This window comes from Lissotriton helveticus, chromosome 4_1 (genome assembly GCF_964261635.1).
Source record: "Lissotriton helveticus chromosome 4_1, aLisHel1.1, whole genome shotgun sequence".
Taxonomy (NCBI): domain Eukaryota; kingdom Metazoa; phylum Chordata; class Amphibia; order Caudata; family Salamandridae; genus Lissotriton; species Lissotriton helveticus.
The window spans coordinates 1,429,894,477-1,429,918,381 of record NC_136063.1 but is presented as its reverse complement, the minus strand read 5'-3'; the positions used below and the strand labels follow the sequence as shown (position 1 = coordinate 1,429,918,381).

The 23,905-nt window shown below is 44.9% G+C and overlaps 1 protein-coding gene across 4 annotated transcripts in view; it reads left to right on the top strand.

Annotated features, from left to right (window-relative positions):
• The window catches only part of NUP153 (nucleoporin 153), a 454,031-nt gene extending 430,331 nt beyond the window's left edge, over positions 1-23,700 (top strand). For all 4 annotated transcript variants that reach the window (XM_078687970.1, XM_078687971.1, XM_078687973.1 and 1 more), the window contains 3 exons: positions 4,923-5,180; positions 13,623-13,791; positions 22,617-23,700. In XM_078687970.1, the coding sequence (XP_078544096.1) occupies positions 4,923-5,180; positions 13,623-13,791; positions 22,617-22,677 (488 nt within the window). In that variant the 3' untranslated portion in view covers positions 22,678-23,700. The remainder of the gene's footprint in view (positions 1-4,922; positions 5,181-13,622; positions 13,792-22,616) is intronic.
• The last annotated feature ends 205 nt before the right edge of the window (positions 23,701-23,905 follow it).

The following is a 23,905-nucleotide window of genomic DNA, read 5'->3' as shown; positions in this document are numbered from 1 at the left end:
CTAACCTGCGCCCGATTTCCCTGCTACCCATTCTATTCAAGCTGACTGAAAAGTTTGTCAATAGTCAACTGACAAACTTCTTGGAGAAGAATAACGTTCTCCATCCGAATCAGTCAGGCTTTCGGTCAGAACACTCTACCGAATCAGCTTTACTATACTCTGCTGAGACTTTAAGAACAGCAATGGACCAGGGAAAACAGGCGGTCCTTATCCTTCTTGACCTGTCGGCAGCCTTCGATACCGTGTCCCATAACATCTTACTGGACCGGTTGGCTGCCGCAGGTGTGGGAGGACAGGTGTTGGCTTGGTGTAGGAACTTCCTTACTAACAGACGCCAAATAACAGTGCTTGGCCCATATCAGTCTGAGGCTAAAATCGTCAGCTCAGGGGTGCCACAGGGCTCTAGTCTGAGCCCTGTCCTTTTCAACCTATATATGGCACCCCTGATGAACTTGATCGCGTCATTCAGGATCAGTTCTATTTCATACGCTGACGATACCCAACTGATTTTGGTGCTGGATAAGGAACAACCAGGTGCCGAGGAAGATCTTAGGAACTGTCTTGCAGCAACATTCAAATGGATGAATAACAACCATCTAAAGTGCAACGCCGGAAAAACAGAAATCCTGCCCATAGGGATCAATAATCCTTTTTCCCCTACAGTATGCTGGCCATCGGATGCAGAAGCCCCACCCAAAACAATTGCATCCGCCCGCAACCTAGGCATAAAATTTAATAATTGCCTATCCTTCAAACCCCAGGCTGTAGCAGTGGCAGGTATGTGCTTTCAAATTATTAAAGCACTTAGGAAATTTTTTGATCTCCTCCCTCTTTCGGCGAGGAAAACAGTCGCAGTGGCCTTAATAAATTCTAGGCTGGATTACTGCAATGGACTTTATGTTGGAGCAAATAAAATCGTGCTCCATAAATTGCAGATGATCCAAAACGCGGCTGCCCGCCTCGTACTGCGACTGCCTCGTAGATCATCAGCCTCCGCAGCCCTAAATACCTTACATTGGCTGCCAATAGGAAAGAGAATCCTGTTCAAACTTCTCTTGATTACCTTTAGGGCCTTCCATCAACGTGGTCCGATCTATCTACAAAGGAGGTTTAAAAGATACTACCCAGTACGTTGCTTAAGATCCGCAAGTCAGAACTTATTTGTTGTTCCTCGCTTTAAACTGGCTACAAAGGGTGGCAAATCCATCTTTGTACTAGGAACCAAGGCCTGGAACAAATTGCCCCTTTCCTTGCGATCTTTCTCCCAAGAAGCCCCTTTTAGGAAGGCATTGAAAACTTGGATTTTCTCTATGTCTGACACCCTGTGTAGGACTCTAGTGTAGTGGATGTGTTTAAAAAATTAGGATTTCTCTCCCCTATCCAACCCTTCCATCTGGGTTGTGTAAGCGCCAAGATACTCCTTGGAGTGGTAGTAGCGCTCTATAAATGCCCATTACATTTACATTTACATTTACCAGAGACTGTTGATTTAGACGAACTGTTAGCGTCTCTAGAGTGTAAAAGGGGAAAGCGATGCAAAACAGAACAATTGTGGTGTTTTATGCATTAAGATCTGTTGTAGGCTAGCCAAAAAGCAGCCCCCAAAAGGCTAGCACTCCTATTCTACAAGAACAAAAGCTGCTTCCACTGCAGTGGTGTGCCAGACCTGGACATCTGCCAGGCTGCTATACTAGCATCCCTCCACAAAACAAAGCTGGTCTGCCTGGATGCCCCAGTTAGGCAGGATGAGCACTTTACCTAGTATGTCCTGAAGTATGTTCTGCTGAGCCATTCCACAGATCAACCACCTGTGGAGGTACTGCTTTTTGGATCTATTTATGAAGTGAGGAATCTGCAGTTCGTAGTCTGTTAGAAGAACAAGTTACTTAACTTCGGTAGTACCTTTTCTGCAAGAGACCCTATCTAACCACAGATTCTTCACTAAACCACAGTGGAATGGACTAATTCAGTCCATTAATAAGATCCCACTCTAGAAATCTGCACACTGGCATATTCTGATCTAACTCTAGAGTCTCTACCATAGAAGGCATTACAGAAGGTAAGTAACTTGTTTGCTTAGTCCATGTGATTTCTGTCCTCAAAACATGGGTTTGCTCTGTCTACTTACACATTTCATATCAGTGGAGGAGTTTCCCAAATTCGCAACTGTAAGCAAACACCAATTAGTTGCTGTTGGCCTCATAATGACCCGTCCCTCTCTTGGTAATTCTTCCGATTCATCAAATATGTGACTTCCGATGCAGCGCGTGTGAGGTTTGAAAAACACATCTCCCGTTATCTAGATTACTGGTTACTTCAAGGAACATCAAACACAAGCAGTTCATACGCTATTCAGAACATTTCACAGCCTGGGGGTTTCAGTGTTGGAGTTCCTTCCTTCGATCCAACTGAAACAATATTGTAGGATCTGAGTAAACACTTCAGAACAGTGGGAATAGAAAGAAATTGAAGTGTGTTGAGAAAGACTAATTAATTGTGGCAACACCGTTAAAATGAAGTTTCTACCTGCAGAATTCTTAGCTCTCCTATGCCGGTAGGTTATGTCTAGCTCCATCATGGCACTAGAAGCAGTGCAGGTGTTCCATCATAGGAGCCATATATAGTCACCCCAATGCACTTTACTGTCCCCCGGCTCCTCCCAAACTGTGGTTCAGGAAGAACTCCATGAGTGTTCACATTTTTTCCAATGATTTTCTCTTCTAAGTTCCAATTGTGCAGTGCTCACAAATAATGGCCCTCCTCCCAAAACCCTTCAAAGAAGTCAGGACTTAGGTCTTAATGATTCTGCTATCGATCAGTTTCCATGTCCAACACCCCACGAAGTTTGGCTGTGGTGCCTGGAGGTGATGTTTGGCTTGAACTTGTGAAAAATATGTGGCCAATTAGGAGTAGTCTGTCAAACTTCTTGGCACGTGCAAGACTAGTATCGGGCTTGATGCTGTGTGGGGTTAGCCTCAAAGTCATGCTCTCCTCTGTTCTTGTAGTAGTCTAAGGAGAAAAGGATGAAACAAAAGAAGAGGACATTCAATTATGATCCACCTCAATGTCTCTTGCAGTCTCTGGTCCCAGGAAGCACACTTCTAGCATTCACTGACCTCAAACTAGTTTCAAGCCCCTTGCCTGTGGTTCCTCTGCCGGTGCGCAACCACTGACATTTCCAGTGCAGGCTGGCTTTTGAGGATTTCACTTTCTTCTCAACATAACTCTTGCTTGAAAACTCGATGGTGCAGCCAACCCAGGGTCTTTCCCTCTTCCTCCTCCGCATTGGAAGTCTAAGACATTAGAAAGATTTCTTCGCTTTTTGCTACTAAGCCCAGTTTAGCCCGAAGGTCTATGAATGCCACGTGTCTGGTGGCTAGATATAATCACCCTCATGGAATATGACAAAACATGGTGATCCCCAGCTTGCCAGGCCATTTAAAAGACCACTTTACAGCGGTACTGAAATATGGAAAAATGCTTGTATGCAGATCAGGGCATGCCTGCACCCCATTGGCTTTGTAGCTAGTGCTATGAACTGCTCTGTAGCTTTGAGGAGACACACATGACTACGGTCCACAGGATTCTCCGGGAACATGCAGGCAAGCCTAATTGACATGCCATTTGCGGTTTGTTGCCTATTTGAGGATAATGAAGACTTGGCCTCGGAGAAATTCAAAATTGCCAGAATTTTATGCATATTACTGGGACTACCAGCTCCAGTTCGAGACTACAGGCAGTTAGTGACATTTTGAGGATGCTCAAAAGGTTTTAAATCTAAACAAATACATTAGGAACATTGAATGTTTTCTTTTTAATGCTGAGCTCTATTTTAAATATTTTTTAAATATCTTTCTAGAAGGCTCAAATATTAGTTGACTTGCTAACGTTTTGTTCCTCTACCAAGACCGCTTTATATATGAAATCACTGTTGCATTTAGGAGGCCTATCCTTTGGGGCCTCAGTAGTGTAGTAAATGTAAATGTTTTTGTACTTGTATAGCGCGCAGCTACCCGGACCGGGTCTCCCGGCGCTTGTACTCATACCGCTAAGGAACCCTTCCTGGTTTTCCTTGTGAAGTGTCCAATCCTGGGCACCCCCATGGTGAAACCAGGCATCCTCGCGCTGTTGGGGCCATTGTTGGAGATTAAGCAAGCTATTGGCCAGAGTTTCAGCGTGGGACCCATGATTAGAATAGGCACTGAGGCGAGAATATCCTGTCAGAGGAATTAGCGCCCGAGGCGGGAATCGAACCCTGGTCCCGATCCAGAGCTCTGCATCAAGGTCTGCCGCTCTAACCATTAAACCACACTTCTCCACTTGAGCCACACTTCTCCACGAGTACATTAGGCATTGCTTCAGCTTTCTCCTTGTTGAACCTTCTTGCTCGGGCAACAAAAAATGCTGAACTGTAGGATGCTCTCCAACCAAATGTTAAAATCAACCTCATAGTTTTACATGTTTAGACATGTATCGTTGACTGTGTTGAAAGATGATATTATAACAAAGGTCAGGCTGACTATCCTCGCATCACTTGATTTTATTTTTTAAATAGTTACACAGTCTCTACATATGTGGCCTCACCCATGGACTTCATTGTGTGTGTGCGTGTGTGTGTGTGTGTGTGTTTTAATCCATTATGTTTTCAGTTAAAAAAAAAAAGCGTTGATCATCTTGCTTCCTTTGCTGATGTGGTCAGGTCACACTCCATCACGTGAATGGTTTAGATTTTGAATAGGGATTTTCTCCATTTTACATGAGACATTGGCAAGTTATCCCCCTGCTGTCTATCAAAGAAATTTCATTTTCTATTTGCCACATAGTATTTATTGATGAAGGTAAGACCAAGCAAAATGTGGGGTTGAGAAATAAAAGCATGCGTAATGTTGGTACAGACTCTCTTCTTTCTGTACCGTTCACAGGCACCACCAACTCTCCCTTTATGTTTGGTTCTGGGTCTTCAGCAGCTGCAGCACCATCCTTTGGTACAAGCAAGACACCAGCCTTTGGACAAGGCGCAGCTCAGACAAACAACCCCCCCTTCACCCCAGTGTTCTCTGCTGGATCTCAACCTGCCATTGCCTTTGGTTCTGGTGCAACCAACAGCCAGCCACCTGTGTTTGGGCAGCAAGCAAGCCAGCCGCCTGCATTTGGCACAGCCACAACAACATCGAATGCTGGTAAGACCATGGCATCGATTTATGGTTTAACATCCAGATATTTAATTGTTTTGAAAGTGAATACTGTTTTTGTGAATCTAACTGCCTGATCTTGTGTATGAAAAGACTGATTTGCCTGCACAGGAAGTACCATTCCTGGACATCTAATAATGCTTCTTAAAAGGCCTCTTTAAATATTAGTTATTGTTTTCTTTGCTTTACCACCACATTATTCCAAGATTTCATGCAGTCTTCGGACAGTGTTACACTTTTTACTAGTGATTGGCACAAAACCTACTTCATCTGTGCTAAACACAAATTATTCTTTAAACAAGCTTGGGTTGGTTCGAAGCTGGTAGCCCTGTACCATAAATAGTTATTTCTGTATTATTTTGTCATTTTATTGTGAATTCTCCAGTATGAATATACAGTGAACTTGGGGAGAGTTGGAAAGGTGGATGGGATGGGGCAGACAAACATAGCCAGACCCATATTTTGGGCTGGTTTGCTTATGTCTCTTGAGACTTAGCCCAAATCTGGGAGAGCCTGCAAATTAGTCTTGCTGTAGAGATGAGTTACCTGCTAGTCTAGGAGTACAGGGCACAGGCTATAGGAAGTGATCTGGTCTCGAAAAAGACATGCATAAGACCCAGATGACCGTGAAGGGTTTGCATGATGACCGCTCAGTGAACAGCCTGTGTTCCTAAGAAGTACAAAAGAAGCTTCCCAATCAGCTTTGCTAATGGGGAGCTTCCATCATTCCCACTCTGTCCTCAAATTGCCTATAATACCCCCAATCAGCAGAGGGAAACAGCAGCAGTCTGTAGTCACGCCCCCACTTTAGAGCCTGGTTTCATTGTATGGGTCAGGTGGCCATAATTTCAGAACCATACGTACAATCTTTGGTCCCCTCAAGCATCTTAAGATATTACTGGAAGCCATGCTAAATCCCACACCTAACCTGATCAGTTCCCAGTGAAGATTGGTGCCATCAGTGACCACAGTTGGTGCCACTGGCCTTATAAATTTCCTAGACCGAGAGAATCATGACAGACAACCCCTAAAATACAGCCTCTTCAATTTTAAGGCACCCGTGAGGCTCTCTAATAAGGGCTAATCCTGTAAATTAATCTGTCCCCGTGTAACAGTATAGGAAATATCTGAGCCATTGCCCTGATAACCAGTTATCTGGAGGTCTCCGTAGCCACTTGTACATCAAACTTTCCAGGAAGATATGGATTACTTAAACTTTTGTTGGTGTTTATATAGTGGGTCTTTGGGCTCTACATTTCTGGGATGCTACATGTATAATCTGGACTTTGGACTCCTTTTAGGGGGTTTATACTTGGGGAACTTTTTGATCCTTCTAGAATGCTCGGACATTCAGTAATGCTATACTATGCGGTAAAAAGAGATGTGGCTATATTTAGGTGATTTAGCAGTGTAAGATTACTTCAATAATTGTGGTGTTTCTTAACGTACAGAACTGTAAGCTTCCTTGTGGAAGTTTGGTATATTAATTTCTAGAAGGTTACTTAGATCACGGAATGTATTTAATTTAAGACCTAATTTTGAGTTATTAATTTAAAAAAAAGTCAGCAAGGACTTTAAAATGGTGTACATAGAAAAATTAACAAATATAATTTAAACGGTAGAAACTAGTTTAAAAAAACCTCTAATTGTATCGTTAGCGAAACAATTACGGACATGGTCTGAACATTGCGGAAGGATCAGGCATTCATCTTAACAGGCTATCGAAATGTTCAAGCCCCAAGTGGAAGGAAAGGCTGGGTCAAAGTGTATGAAACTACACATAGACCGTTGAAGAGTTTTCAAAAAGTGCATTTGAAAAGGTGGTCACAATTGTTTCTAGGAGTGATCCATTTTATCCAAACCCTTGACACCTGCTGTATAACAATGTTTGCGGTCTTAGTTTGACACCAGAATGTGCTTGCACCTCCTTGCTTTCATTGCTCTTCTTAGTTTTAACTAATTTATTTATTCATGCTTAAGTTCTTTCCTTTTTATAAAGTTAAGCAATGACTGGGCCGTGATGTTATTGAGTGTTATTCACTGTCATGTTGACTCTAAGTTTTTAGCTCCCTCCACTTTCTGGGGGTAAAACTGGCCAAGCCAGTTAAGTGAGCGTTGAATACACACAAGGTGAGGATGTCGTACATGCACAAAGGTGCACGAGGCAGTGAGGAATCGTAGTCAGAATATTGACCAGACAGTGAAGGAAAAGGAGGAACAATGGAGAACTTGAAATATCCAGAGGAGAGTGTGGCACAAAGTCCACGAAGGAAAGCTGCACTTATATTGGGTTACAGGCAAAGCTCTCGTACTGTTTTTCCTGCCCATGGGTGCCACACCCGAAAATAATTTGCAATAAAAGGAAAGCGAAGCAGTGCCTCTTGGAGCGAAGAAAAATATATTTGGTGAAGGTGGTAATTTACTCCCTGGCAGCCAAAGATGGAGAAGTGGTTGGTAACATTAGAGTAGTGGGATCAAAATGCGAATGTTCTAATAGGAAGTGATTAGGACGCCAGATAATAAATGCTATGCGCCTGTTCCCCATTTCACTACAAGATAAGGGTAACCGGCTAAAGAACCTACACTGAGCTCTAATGTGCAGGATTCGGGCATCCCTGCTAAATTGAAAAGAACCTGGAGTTGCTGTATGGAGCACATCTAAACAAGCAGGTGTTTTTCTCCCCGATTATGGTCTTCAAAGCATACGGACTCCATAGAGTGCATTTACTAGAGGGTAGTGAAGACAATGGCACAACAGTGATCTCGCAGACACCACAGAGTTGAGGTATTGTATAGATGGAAGTGAGTGTGAAAAGCTTTAACTTGGGGATTGTCGGGGGAATTTTCTCCTTGAGGTCCTTCACGAGACGCTGAAGTTCTAGCTGGACAACCAGTACTTACAAAAGTCGTTAATGACTATTAGAACATTATGATGATAAGAGCCCCATTGATAATGGTGGCTTTCAGCTTATAATGGCTGGTGTAAGCCTGGCTTTTATTTGAATGGCATTGCTTGTTTTAGACTGTTTTCACCGCAAGTAAAATATGTGCTCCACATTCAGCCAATTTTAGTCCAAGCTTCCTCTTTGTACTGAAATTTAATTGAAGCTTTCAATACAGGGTACTAAATTTATGGGCACAAAGCTCATTGAAATCGGTGCTTAAAACAATATTGCCATAATTATGTTTTGTGCTATACTTTTTTATTCTAATGAACAGTATAGAAAACAAACACTGCATTCTTTGAACTTTTCAAATGTTTTTCTGACAGTGAAGCTCTACAAAGTTAGTATGATTATATTGGGCTACTGTTTTTTTAATCTAGTTTTAAAACAGTTTTGCTCCCTGAGAGTGTAGTCTTGCTGTGAGCAGACTCTAGCTCACACACTTGTGTGATTACAGACACTCATGAATACTGTACGTATTATCACAAGGACAAAAGGGTGTGATCGGCAAAATAGTCCAAATGCTCTTTATATCCCTGCCATTGAATCTCTCCTTGTGTTAATGCACCGTTCAGTGCAAGACTGCAGAGAGAATAGCTTCCTTTTGAAAGACTTGCTTAACCGGTTTAGAGATTTCAGTAAGGATCAGAAGGGTAGTGGGTCAGGGCTTCAAAGAGGGTCCTGAGATGGCCAAACACACTCAGCTAGAAGATCCTTGGAGCTATTAAAATGAATAAAAGCGGGAAGAGGGATTTTAGATGCATTTAATCTTGGCTAGGAAAGTGATATCTCAGTTTAAACAATGAAATCTTGATGTATGCCTTTGAAAGCAGATCGTAAAAATACATACACTACACATTTGGTTCGTTTGCAATGTGAATGCGCATGCATGCTTAATGATTATAAAAGTGGTCTTTAGATGAGTCTCGCTACAAGGGGTTGCTAGTTGGATAGGAAATTGAGCTCAATAGTACTCATTGTTGGTGGTGTTCCCGACCACAGATATAGGCCTGTCCAAACTGTGCCCTAGTCTCTTTAGTGTATATGTATGTAATGCACTTATGTGCTTGGTGGATCTTTTGTTTCTTCAAAAGGCTGGCCTTCATTTAATAGTTCTCGAAGCAGATGGGTCTCTATAAAATTCCCTGCCATCACACCAGCAATCCGAGACACCATACTGTTTCCAACTACCATCCTCCCACCCTCCTCCCCAACGAGCTCCTTAATGTGAGCTTTGAAAACTCCTTCTTTACCATTATATTGCATTGCGAAACCATGCTTCAAATATACAAAAAAAAATCCGTGCTATCACTTCCACACAGCCATCATTCTAATATTTGCTCCAGTATTGTAAAATAAAACTGTTATCCCTAGCTCATAAGCCTTCTGAAGTATGCCTGCTTCCATCGAAAATGTAATACATGACCTACATGAAACCTGCTAAGCTTACTAGATTAACCAGAGTCCCTGCCTGGCATCAGGTCAGTTGAACTTCAAATCAAGAAGTTACACTGAGCTGCTGAAATATATGGGGCTAGTTCAGATGTCTGTGTGACTCGAGGTTAGTTGGTCAATCCTTCTAACAAATTAGCGTTTTCCTTGAAAACGCCAACTTGATGATATTGTGAGCACAATCAATTGTCCAATATGACTTCTTACTCTTTGAATTTCAGGTGGTATTGAAGATAAACAGTCAGGGTTTCTCATGGAAGTTGATATGGGGAGAAGGTCTAGTTCACACACCACAAGCATCATTAAAAGTAGATCATCGAAACTTGTTAGATTTTTTTTTTTTTTAAAGGAATAAGATTGTATCCAGCTAACTTGCACAATAACTTTAAGGGGCTCTTTGGCATCTAGGGTTTCTGACATTACAGATTTGCCACACTCTACGCCAAGCAGGGTAGACTGAGATTTAAATTAGGATTACAGTTGTGTAAGTTTAACATAGAATGTAACTAAGTGCACAGTCTGCTTATAATCACACTGGTGCTTATGTACCTTACTGTACATAGTCTCTTGTTGGAGTTCTTTTGGGAAAGTCAAAATAATTTCCATTGTTAGTATAAAGAGAAGTAAGACGGTATCTTTAATAAAACATGCTCATTACCTTTTAGTTGTAGCACACTAGCCAACTCAAGGTAGTATCATGGTCACTCTGTAATTTTTCGGCTTATCTGTGTTATTGGGGGTTACTTTGTCAATGGCTGTTTAAAATGCAATCAATTTTTCCAGCGCATGTAGAAGCTGTGTACAAAGCAAGACAGTTTTTTTTCTCACATGTTTTAATAGTTTTTTTCTCCACCAAAACAAGAGTGATACATCGTATTATGCAGGAAGGCAGATTCACGTATCATACAATAAATGGAATATACACAGTACAAACACAGTACAGGATCACCAGCAGTTGGTTCAGATCGCATACCAATGCTACTGCTATGCTGTCCTCCGCAAGTTGCGGGGTGTTAAGTCCGTAGCAGTGTATGTCCAGAACTGCAATCAAGACACTATGATATCATACCAATTGTAATATAGTCCGGTGGCCTCATAAAAACATGCCCTTTAACGACAACAAAAAAGGAAAATCCGAAAAAAGGAACAATACTCCCCACCCTCTATTACCCCTGTGCCCAGATTCCGGTAAACTGCCGTATGAGGTGTGTGTGCCTAACTCACTCAGGTGGCCATAGTGTGGTGCCATAGACCTTCTACTGTTAGTCATTAGGTGATAGGTGTTGACGATACCCTTGTGCAAGTGGGTAGTAGAGGGGCCTTGGGGCTCACAATCATCTGTCAGGTATGTGGGTCAGGGCGTTGTACTCCGTGCACGGATGCATCTATATCAGTAAATTATTACGGCAGCACTTGCAATTCCAGCGAAATGGGCGTCCGCCTCAACCCCCTGTATTCCTCTCGTGCAGTTCTACTCCCCCCGCTTTACCCCAGCGGACTACTTCAGCGTGCCAATCCAAAGGAGACGGGGGCCTGGTAGATTTCCAGTGCGAGGTCGCCGTTCTTTTGGCTAGTAGAAGGGCTAGATTGGCAAAGCGCGAGGAGGGGCTGCCTTTTTTGTCGCGGGGCCCAGCCCCAAAATACAGTACTCCAGGGAATCATATGGACGTGTCTGGATCACTGTGGGACAAGACAGTTAGACTTGGTTGACAGCGGTTGCTCAGTCAGGTTCTTCCTCTGCTGGAGCAGCAGTCTGTGGGCAATAGCTGTAGTCAGCAGTACTTCAAATCGGGCGGTGGTGCAGCAGAAGGTTGCACCTGGGAGAAAAGGGACATGAGATTGACATTAACCACACATTCCTTAGGACACATCTGTAAAAGGTGACATGCTGGTTTACTGCATGTCAAGTGAGCAACATAGGAATCTTAGAATGAGGATAAATTTTAACTGCTTTGGTGCTGAGAATGTCTCCATGCAATCCTCTGCCCCTGTTCTTGTGTGCCGAGGACGGCTACATGCCGTCCTTGCTCCCGGGGCAGGAAATCCCTCTGGTACAAGCACCAGAGAGATTTCCTTTTATTTTAGCCTCGGAGCTGGGGAAGAGCTTTGTCAGCGCCTGAGCTATTTTATTTTTTGCTCTGAAATGATGATCGGCGCGCTGACTTTCATTTCAGAGAAAGTGAAATGAGCCGATAGTCATTTCGCTTCACTGCTTCAGTGCTCAAGGTAAATCTCAGCTCTCTGAGCACCGAAGGACATGGGAGAGGTATCATTGGAAAGGGGGAATGGATCCCTGCTTGGAAATCGCTGCAGTAGGGGTGATTCACTCAAGCAGGGAACCAATCCACTGGACACCAGGCACTTGTTTGGGTGGGATAGGGGCGGTGGAGCTCCCCCTTTGCAATGGGCTAGTGCTCACCCCGCCACCCCTTTTTCGGTAGGGGTAGGGGGGGGGGCTGCTGACCCAGTCATCGGGCCTAGCACCCACCCTTTTTAAATAACCCCAACAGATTGGAGGTGTCTTCCCACTAGACACCAATGATTCATTTTTAAAGGCAAAATTGATTGGTCAGTATTATTAATATATCCCCTATTTGGGTGCATTGTTCGATGACAGACTGAGCTGGCACGTTTTGAAAGACGGCAGGACAGCTACTTTAGCCAGTAGTACAGAAGCAGTTTTAGGCTTTGCAACTAGATTGAGCAGCAAGTCCATTAAGGAGCTTTGGTGCACTTTATGGCACTGGTGTGTGGGGCATCTGTGATCAACTGAGGTTGGAGAAAGTGGAAAACCGGTTCATAAAAAAAGTGCTCCCTGTACCCAAATCCACTGCTAATTATAAGTCATCTCGAAATTGGCCTTTAGCATGTAAGTGATTTTGTGAGACTGCAGCCCCATATTTTATGGCTAAGGATATGGGCGAAGGAGGAAACTATATTAAATCATGCAGTCCTAATTGATTGCCTGGCTCTGGAAAAGAGCTCTAAAATACATTGGCTGTCATATATATCGAAGACCTGTAACTGGCTGGGCCTAGATGAGCTGCTCCTGAACCCTACCACCTTAAGGCCAGTGTCCGGAAACACCTGGTGAAAGCCTTCCTAGATAATTGTGCAGACGAAAGGATGGCTAAAAACTCTGGTCTGTCCACAGTTGTAGCTCATGCTCAAATCAGAACCTGTCTTGGCATTTAGCTGTATCTTCTATGGGTAAAAAATATACAACACTGGTACCTGTTGGTCAGACTACACCTTAGCACTGCCCATTTCTTGGTGGCCTACATGACACACTGACCTCTTTTCTTCCACTCTTTCAGCCTATCCCTGCGCTGGATTGTCTGTACAGGGCGCCATGTACTCAATCCTCTTTTTTCAAATACTGTTCTACATTGACGTCTGTATACATCTTACCACTCTTGAAGCAGAGCAAAATAACGCAGTGTAGGGCTGCCCTGGAGCTCCTCCAAAGGTTATCCACAGCAAAGCTGTTATTCAGTTGCAACTTACACGCAGCGGCCTATACTCCTGCGCTCTGTATCATGACCAGTATAAAATTGGCCTCTACAATAGTCTTTTGGACACTGAATGCGCAAAATGCAATTTATAATTGCACTTATGGTGTATTAGTCAACCCAGCCCGTTCTAAACAGGGTTTAATTACATATTGTAACAGAATTGCTGTGCAAATGGCTGTCCCTCAACCAGCACATATCGTTTTATGTAAAATTGACATCTTTTAACATTGTGTTGCTTAAGGGCTTTTTACTCTTTTTAACATGTTTGATGTATTTTGTTTGTGTACTTTTATGATTTGTAATCAAAATCGAATAAAGGACTGATATGCCTATACAGATAAACAATGAGGAAAAAATGTATGATGTTAGAATGTTCAGAAATCACGAGAATTTTGTAAACCTTTTTTAAATCACGTGTTTTTTCGAAAGCTTTTGGTGAATTGGCCTCTGTGATCAATTATATATTAGTAGGAGAAGGCAAAAGCTGCTTCGTAAAAATAAATATTTAATCTTTTCAGTTCCAGGTTTCCAGTTTGGTGGGAATAACAGTTTCAACTTCAGCAGCGGTGCTCAGAGTGGCATCTTCACATTTGGTTCCAATTCTGCAGCGCCTCCAGCCCAGCCCCCACAGCCTTCATCCACTGGCAGCTTTGGATTCAACCAGCCTGCACCATCATTTACATTGGGGTAAAACATTTTTGTTGCTGCTCATACTTCCAGTGTGTAATTTTCTAGAAAAAAGCCTTGCATCCAGAGGAACGGTATTTTTATGTGGTGCAGGTAAACTAGGTTTGGAGAAAATAACATACAAAATAAGTTGTCAAGCATCTACAAGACGAGTGTAATGCAGGCTGGAATATCAATGAAGTGGTGACAAGTGTTCTGTAATCATATAAAGTGTGCTAAGCAACAAAACTCCAGATTTTATTTACCAATCTTGATTTAGACAGTTAATCTATGTACCGCTTCAGAACCCCCCCCTCTATCCATTGTTTGTTTGGATGAGTACTTAAAGACCCACAAAAGCACCTTATTATATATTTTGGTATTGTTAGCAGGTTGTTTTCTCTGGTCACTGTTGTAGCGGGATTTTGCCCTTCAATCAAATTCCTTTGCTGATTAATTTTAAAATATTGTAGTGACTTAAATATCCATTGTGGTTTTGAAGCCCCCTTCCACCAATCTTTAAAATTCTTCCACACGTTTCTAGGACAACATTGTAGTTTAGTGATCCCCAACATCTCTTCCATGTACCTTATTTGAAGTATGTGGGTAAGAGGCACAATGCTTTTAAAGCAAAGCCTCAGTCTGATTGCCTTCCTCTTTGCATGTTTCTTCATGTTTCTACCAGCTTTCTTTAATTTATTTCACTTATCAGCCGTTTAAGTACAAAAGTGGTCAGAAGCCATTTTAGTACAGTGCTGATCAACGTGTTAAATAGTCCTTGAAATACGCATTTTAAATAAAATATATGTGAAATTCTTAAGCACAAAATGACAGCAGTGTATTCCAGATGGAAGTTGCCATATTGGTGAAACACTAACTCAGAATGGTTTCTTTCTTTACAAACTGTACAAGATTCAATTTGTATGCCAAATAGAACCTTCCCGTGAAGACGGTGCAAGCCCCCAGAGGATCGGGTGATAGTTTCTGGCTTCAGAGAGAAGCTGCTTCAATATGTAGCTCTACTCTGAGTGGAACTATCTATTATTGGGGGGGATAAATCACTAGCACATTCTGCATTTCCACTGTCCATCCTAGAAATCCCTTTTCTTTACAATTGTCCTCATGCTCCAATTCCAAGCCAGAATACTAAATGAATCCTTTGTGGATTATCCTGTACATCAAGGGACTGCTCTTTCACGTAAGTTATTCAGAACGTATTAGAACAGGGTGATTGGTTTTGTTAAATTTTAATAAAAACCTCTATTTTTTATTGTTTATATATCGCAAACATTACCCAATATGGCATCGGAGAGCTCTGCAAAATATCTGAAAGGAACGAAACAAACAAGATCAAGAGCTAACAAAGATGCTGTGGGTCCCAAAAAAGGCCAGCGGTCAGTGACAGCCAAGAGGTTTCAGAATATGCTAGATAATAGGAGTCCAGAATTGAACATAGTATGACAAGTGGAGTAACTGTTGAAGGCTTTTGAGAAGCATGAGCCCTAGAGCAAAAACTTGTTCATTAGTAGCGCTTTGACTTCCTTTTTAAAAGATATAGGTGAGGGGTTCAGTCTGACTTAAGGGTCAGGGAGTGCCAAATCCTTGGGGCAATACCCAAGAAAACTTGATTGTCTATTGTCTTTTTACAGAATTTCTGTGGTTTTAGCAATAAAGTCCTCGAGCTTCTGAAAGATCTACATCCACCATATAGTACCAGTTTTTGTGCTAGGTACAACAGGGTGGTATGTTTCAGTGCTTTATGGGCCATGCATGGGATTTGTAACTCAATCCTTGTTCAAAACGGGAGCCAATTTTAAGCGAGTAGATCAGGAGTGATGTGGTTGCATCTTTTGAATCCTGTGATGAGACTAGCAGCAGAGTTTAAGGTGGCCCTTAAAGGGGCCAACGTTGATCTAGGTAGGCCCCAGAGGGTTATGCTTCCATAGTCCAACCTGGAAGCTAGGGCTTGAACCACTGCTTTGAAATCGTGAAGGGAGAAGGGTTTGATTTTCCTTATGATGTTCATATGGAAGTTGGCATATTCAGGTTTTGGTCAAGGGATATTCCAAGTGATCTCGTGTAATCTATAATGTGTGGAAGGCAATTTAGAGCTGTAACTTGCTTCATCCATTCTCCGATATTAGCTGATTGATTGGGTGGGCAATTACGAGGAATTCCATTTTTTTAAAAATGTGTTTGAAGTGGTTGCATGTAAGCCAGTTTTGTGATTTTGTGGAGAGTAGAGTTAAGAACTCGTATATCTTCTGGGAAGGAGACTTTCAGGTACAGTTGGGTGTCCTCAGCATCCCTTAACTCTTATGCTTGGACAGTATTCTGTGATCTGTTCATTGATGTCTAGAGGTGATTGGGTTTGCATTGCTCCATGAAAACAGTGGGCAAAATATACGGTGCAATTTTAATATTTTTGATGGTCTGGCAGATGAGCTTTGAAGGGACTTGTTCTTCATAGTTAAGCCACTTAGTATTGCTTCTTGTTAAGGTTGCCTTTTTAGTTCTCGCCTAGCTATTGCGTAAGCAATGCTATGCAAGATATTTAGTAAGGGGCTTCTGAAAGTGCTGCCAAAGTCTGCAGGCGGATCTGGTACAGTGCATGTGCGCCGGGCGCGTGCACCGTTTGTCAGCCTGCTGATCACTTTCGCGGCCGCTTTGATGTTCTCAGTGAGCCGCGCGGCCACTGAGAACATCAAAGCGGCTGCGAAAGTGCACACCATTTGCCAGTCTGCGTGCCTCTCTCCGCCTTAGTGCACGCGACGTGTTCTTAGGGGTTCAGCGCTATTTTCACCAATTGCCTTGTTCGTTACGTGGTCAATCTTAGAATTCACAATCTGATACATATACTCCGACCAAGAAATTAACCGCTTCTTTAAATACCGCTAACATTTCTACTAGCAATGATAGTCCTAGTATCAGCCAACAATATATTCCAACTCTTTATTGGCTGAGAGGGGGTAGGAATCATGTCCTTCCTACTAATCGGCTGGTGACATGCCCGGGCAGATGCTAACACTGCCGCCATACAGGCAGTAATAAATAACCGAGTTGGAGACATTGGACTGATTTTAAGCATAGCATGACTCTCCATAAACCTAAACTCATAAGAACTACAACAAATGTTTGTTTTATTTGATAAAGACTCGATTCTCCCACTCTTAGGCTTAATCTTAGCAGCAATAGGAAAATCAGCCCAGTTCGGACTCCACTATGATTCCACCCCTTATCTTTCAGGCTTCTTCTCTAAAAATGCCATTATTGAATCAATAAACACCTCGAACCTAAACTCATGTGCCCTAATTCTAACTCTTATTGCAACTTCTTTCACAACAATCTACAGCTTTCGAAAAAAAATTCTCGTCGTTAAACACCCCCGATCCTCTACTATGCCGCCAAATAACGAAAACAACCATAGTCTTAAACCCCATTACCCGACTGGCCTGAGGAAGGGTAATCGGCGGTATACTAATCCTTAACTGCGCACTCCCAATAAAAACACAAATCCTCATCATACCAATACCCCTTAAATTAATAGTACTTCTAGTCACAGCACTCGGCCTCCTCCTAGCACTCAATATTTCAGACTTTTCATCAAACAAAAGACAAACGCCCACACTTTTACAAATATACTAGCCTTCTTCCCAGTAGTCTTTCACCGTATCTCCCCAAAAGCAAAACTGAATTTCGGACAAAACATTTCAACACACGTCACAGACATACTATGGTACGGAAAAAAACGGACCAAAGGGAACATCAGGCCAAATGCTGCCACCTATCAAAACCACAACAAATCTCCAAACACACACAGCCACACACACACAGCCAAACACACGCAGCCACACACACGCAGCCACACACACGCAGCCACACACACGCAGCCACACACACGCAGCCACACACACGCAGCCACACACACACAGCCACACACACACAGCCACACACACACAGCCACACACACACAGCCACACACACACAGCCACACACACACAGCCACACACACACAGCCACACACACACAGCCACACACACACAGCCACACACACACAGCCACACACACACAGCCACACACACACAGCCACACACACACAGCCACACACACAGCCACACACACACAGCCACACACACACAGCCACACACACACAGCCACACACACACAGCCACACACACACAGCCACACACACACACACAGCCACACACACACAGCCACACACACACAGCCACACACACACAGCCACACACACACAGCCACACACACAGCCACACACACACAGCCACACACACACAGCCACACACACACAGCCACACACACACAGCCACACACACACAGCCACACACACACAGCCACACACACACACAGCCACACACACACACAGCCACACACACACACAGCCACACACACACAGCCACACACACAGCCACACACACACACAGCCACACACACACAGCCACACACACACAGACACACACACACAGACACACACAGCCACACACACACAGCCACACACACACAGCCACACACACACAGCCACACACACAGCCACACACACACAGCCACACACACACAGCCACACACACACAGCCACACACACACAGCCACACACACACAGCCACACACACACAGCCACACACACACAGCCACACACACACACAGCCACACACACACACAGCCACACACACACAGCCACACACACACAGCCACACACACACAGCCACACACACAGCCACACACACAGCCACACACACAGCCACACAGCCACACACACAGCCACACACACAGCCACACACACACAGCCACACACACAGCCACACACACACAGCCACACACACACAGCCAACCACACGAGCACACACAACCACACGAGCACACACAACCACACGAGCACACGCAGCCACGAGCACACGCAGCCACGAGCACACGCAGCCACGAGCACACGCAGCCACGAGCACACGCAGCCACGAGCACACGCAGCCACGAGCACACGCAGCCACGAGCACACGCAGCCACGAGCACACGCAGCCACGAGCACATGCAGCCACGAGCACACGCAGCCACGAGCACTCGCAGCCACGAGCACACGCAGCCACGAGCACACGCAGCCACGAGCACACGCAGCCACGAGCACACGCAGCCACGAGCACACGCAGCCACGAGCACACGCAGCCACGAGCACACACACACACACAGCCACACACAGCCACACACACACACAGCCACACACACACAGCCACACACACACAGCCACACACACACAGCCACACACACACACACACACAGACACACACACACACACACACACACACACAGCCACACACACACAGCCACACACACACACACAGCCACACACACAGCCACACACACACAGCCACACACACAGCCACACACACAGCCACACACACAGCCACACACACGCAGCCACACACACGCAGCCACACACACACACCACACACACACACACACCACACACACACAGCCACGAGCACACGCAGCCACGAGCACACGCAGCCACGAGCACACGCAGCCACGAGCACACGCAGCCACGAGCACACGCAGCCACGAGCACACGCAGCCACGAGCACACGCAGCCACACACACACACACACAGCCACACACACAGCCACACACACAGCCACACACACAGCCACACACACAGCCACACACACAGCCACACACACACAGCCACACACACACCACACACACGCAGCCACACACACGCAGCCACGAGCACACGCAGCCACGAGCACACGCAGCCACGAGCACACGCAGCCACGAGCACACGCAGCCACGAGCACACGCAGCCACGAGCACACGCAGCCACGAGCACACGCAGCCACGAGCACACGCAGCCACGAGCACACGCAGCCACGAGCACACGCAGCCACGAGCACACGCAGCCACGAGCACACGCAGCCACGAGCACACGCAGCCACGAGCACACGCAGCCACGAGCACACGCAGCCACGAGCACGCAGCCACACACACGCAGCCACACACACGCAGCCACACACACGCAGCCACACACACGCAGCCACACACACGCAGCCACACACACGCAGCCACACACACGCAGCCACACACACGCAGCCACACACACACAGCCACTCACTACCACACACACAACCACACACACACACACAACCACACACACACACACACAACCACACACACACACACACAACCACACACACACCCACCCCCCACACACACTCACACCCACCCCACACACTCACACCCACCCCACACACTCACACCCACCCCCCCACACTCACACCCACCCCCCCACACTCACACCCACCCCCCCACACTCACACCCACCCCCCCCACACTCACACCCACCCCCCCACACTCACCCACCCCCCCACACTCACACCCACCCCCCCACACTCACCCACCCCCCCACACTCACACCCACCCCCCCACACTCACACCCACCCCCACACACTCACACCCACCCCCACACACTCACACCCACCCCCACACACTCACACCCACCCCCACACACTCACACCCACCCCCACACACACACCCACCCCCACACACTCACACCCGCCCCCCCACACTCACACCCGCCCCCCCACACTCACACCCGCCCCCCCACACTCACACCCGCCCCCACACACTCACACCCGCCCCCCACACACTCACACCCGCCCCCCACACACTCACACCCGCCCCCCCACACTCACACCCGCCCCCCCACACTCACACCCGCCCCCACACACTCACACCCGCCCCCACACACTCACACCCGCCCCCACACACTCACACCCACCCCCCACACACTCACACCCACCCCCCACACACTCACACCCACCCCCCACACACACTCACACCCACCCCCACACACTCACACCCACCCCACACACTCACACCCACCCCCCCACACTCACACCCACCCCACACACTCACACCCACCCCCACACACTCACACCCACCCCCCCACACTCACACCCACCCCCCCACACTCACACCCGCCCCCCACACTCACACCCGCCCCCCCACACACACACCCACCCCCCCACACACACACACACACCCCCACACACACACCCACACACACACACACACACCCACCCCCACACTCACACACCCACCCCCCCACACACTCACACACCCACCCCCCCACACACACACACCCACACTCACACACTCACACAACCACCCCCACACACAACCACCCCCACACACAACCACCCACACACACACAACCACCCACACACACACAACCGCACACACACAACCGCACACACACAACCGCACACACACAACCGCACACACACAACCGCACACACAACCACACCGTCCGTGCACACTTTCACCAGGCACAGACACCATCAGTCGTCAGTGCATGCTTTCACCGGGCACAAACACCACCAGTCATCAGTGCATGCTTTCACCGGGCACAAACACCACCAGCCATCAGTGCACGCTACCACCAGGCACACACCACCAGACGTCAGTGCACGTTTCACCAGGCACACACACACACCAGCCGTCGGTGCACACTTTCACCAGGCACACACACACACCGCCACCCATCAGTGTACGCTTTCACCAGGCACACACCAACAGCCATCAGTGCACGCTTTCACCAGGCACACACCAACAGCCATCAGTGCACGCTTCCACTCGGCACACACACACCACCAGCCGGCAGTGCACACATCAATTGTTAACGCATCCACAATTAACTATTGTAGCAATCACAGTTTGGCGTACATTACTTTTAAACATATTCATCTAAAGCACAGCATGCCACCATTGCTAAAAAAATAAGTACACTTTTTTTTGGCCTACAATTGATGGAATTTTGTTGCAATTGGTGTTGCAATATTTAGCAATGCCAATAGCTCAAACTTAATGAGACCTATTGCATTGCAAATGCTTGTTTGTAGTTCAGTAAGCGGGGGAACATGGTTTCTAGCAGTTCTGAAGAGACCTCTATCGGTAACTCCTGTGAAATCACATAACATAATTGTTCAGACTACAGAGAACGACTGAGAGTCTTGAAGAGATTGTGGAAAACACAGCCAAAATTGGGAATTAGCAATCACATTTCTGAGTCTCTGGCTCATGTCTGTGTACTAATGACTTAATTTTCAGTGAATGCACTGCATTTTGATTGTCACAGTTCAATTATAAAAAGGAACATTACTTGTATCATGTAGGGAGACATTTTACAATTTCATCATAACTACGTAATTTGTATCGTTGAGAGTGCTTTAAAAAGTGAAGAGGTTGATTGGCTACCACTTCTGTGAAATGACATTTGGTTGTTCCTTGATTAAACATAGGGACAGCAGTCTGTTGTGTAGGTGTCAGGCTGCACAGCACTGTAACCATAATATGGAGGTTCAGTGATAGGAGCCAGCTGAAGAGAAATATTCAACTCCAGACAGAGAACCCTAGTTACGTTGAGAAGCCTGGGAGACTGGGTAGTACAAGGATCCTTATTTACTCTCTCCGTGAGGGGTCTGTTATATTGTGGCAAGACTCGTTCTTTCTTGCTTAAGTGTAAAGAACCCTCATGATAGCAGACATAAGATTGCCTTAGTAAATTACTGCCCACATGTCCAATACACCAGAGTAGCAGTTTAGGTCTCTGGCTTGTCATTAATATATCAGACGTTCAGTTGTGTTCATCATTTTATATGTACTAGGCATAAATGTAGATGAGGGTGACCCTGCAGACTTTCTACTGCACCCCTCATTGTTTTTGAGCATTAATGTACAAATGTATTGCTTTGCACAAGTACCATTCTTTGTATTTTTATTGTGCTTAAAGTATCAGTGTCATAAATACTCTCAAAGTTAACATTTGTCTTTTTTCTTAACAGAACGAATGGAAAAAATACATCAAATCGCAGGATAAAGACTGCTGTAAGACGGAGGAAATAAATTTAGCTTTTGAAACCACAACTTAAAGTAGCTGTTGTCCTGCATTGGTCAAATACTGGATTGTACCTCATGCTGTGTTCAAACCCGAGTCAGACATGCTGAAGAACGTTAAAACATCTGCTGAGTGTTTTTTCTTTTTTTTTAGTCGTTTTTTCTTTTTTTTAATTGTTAGCAACAGCTGGTGATGGAAGAGTTCTTAAGCAAAATTATTTTAGATTGCAGCAATTTCTTCTTTTAACTGACTTGGCATGGTCTGGCCACACAGGTTGGGTGCCCCCCTGCACAGGGAATGGCTTTGTATAGTACAATACCTCTCTTCAACTGCACCACTATTTTCTTGACGCATTGAAATTGTAATTATATCAGTGAGAGGGGTTCTGTATAAAGTAGAGAATGCTGATGATGATTGATATCCATGCCGGTTTTGTGCTGGTGTATGTGTGAAGTTGAGTGAGTTGGGTGTGTTGCGCACTAGACGTGTTCTGATAGAGGAAGACTGATTACATGATGATTTATGCTACAGACCTGTTAGAGCTGTAGGTCTCCATTTAATAAATATGCGTTTTTCTATATTTTCATTCTATTGCTCTTTATCACCTATCTCGCCTTTTCATTATTTTATTATACTTATGTAAATATTTTGTTTCTTTGCATACTTTTGGCATAACATAAATCTGTGAACTTGAATTTTTTTGTTTCAGCAAATCTTTTTGTTTAGTATTGTCAGATTTTATTATGTAAATCTCATTATTCAAAGTTGCCTAAATCCATTTTAAAATAAAATCTTTAAAGAAAATTGGGAATTCTTTAAAGGATGAATCCATTGGCTTTTCTGATCCATTTTTGTTTGGACCAAAAACCAGTATTGTACAAAGTATTAAGTATATATTTTTATATTTACAGAAATGGACTACGGTGACTTTGGATAATAAGGAAAAGTTTAATATTAAAGCCATGTTTATTACAGTATGATTAACATGTTCAACCATGGGATAAATGCCATCAATAAAACTATAAAATAAACTTTGCTTGAGTTTTAAATGAGTTCATCTGTATTAACGTATGTTTTTGATCACTGTGTTAAGATTTTAGGTCAAAATATTTTAGAGAAATGGTCACAGAATGGACCTTGAAGTGTAGAGCCTAACACTCCCTACCTTTTAAACAATCACTCTTTCCTCATCAAATTCATTTTCACGTTTGTGCATTTATTTACAGCCATGTTTTT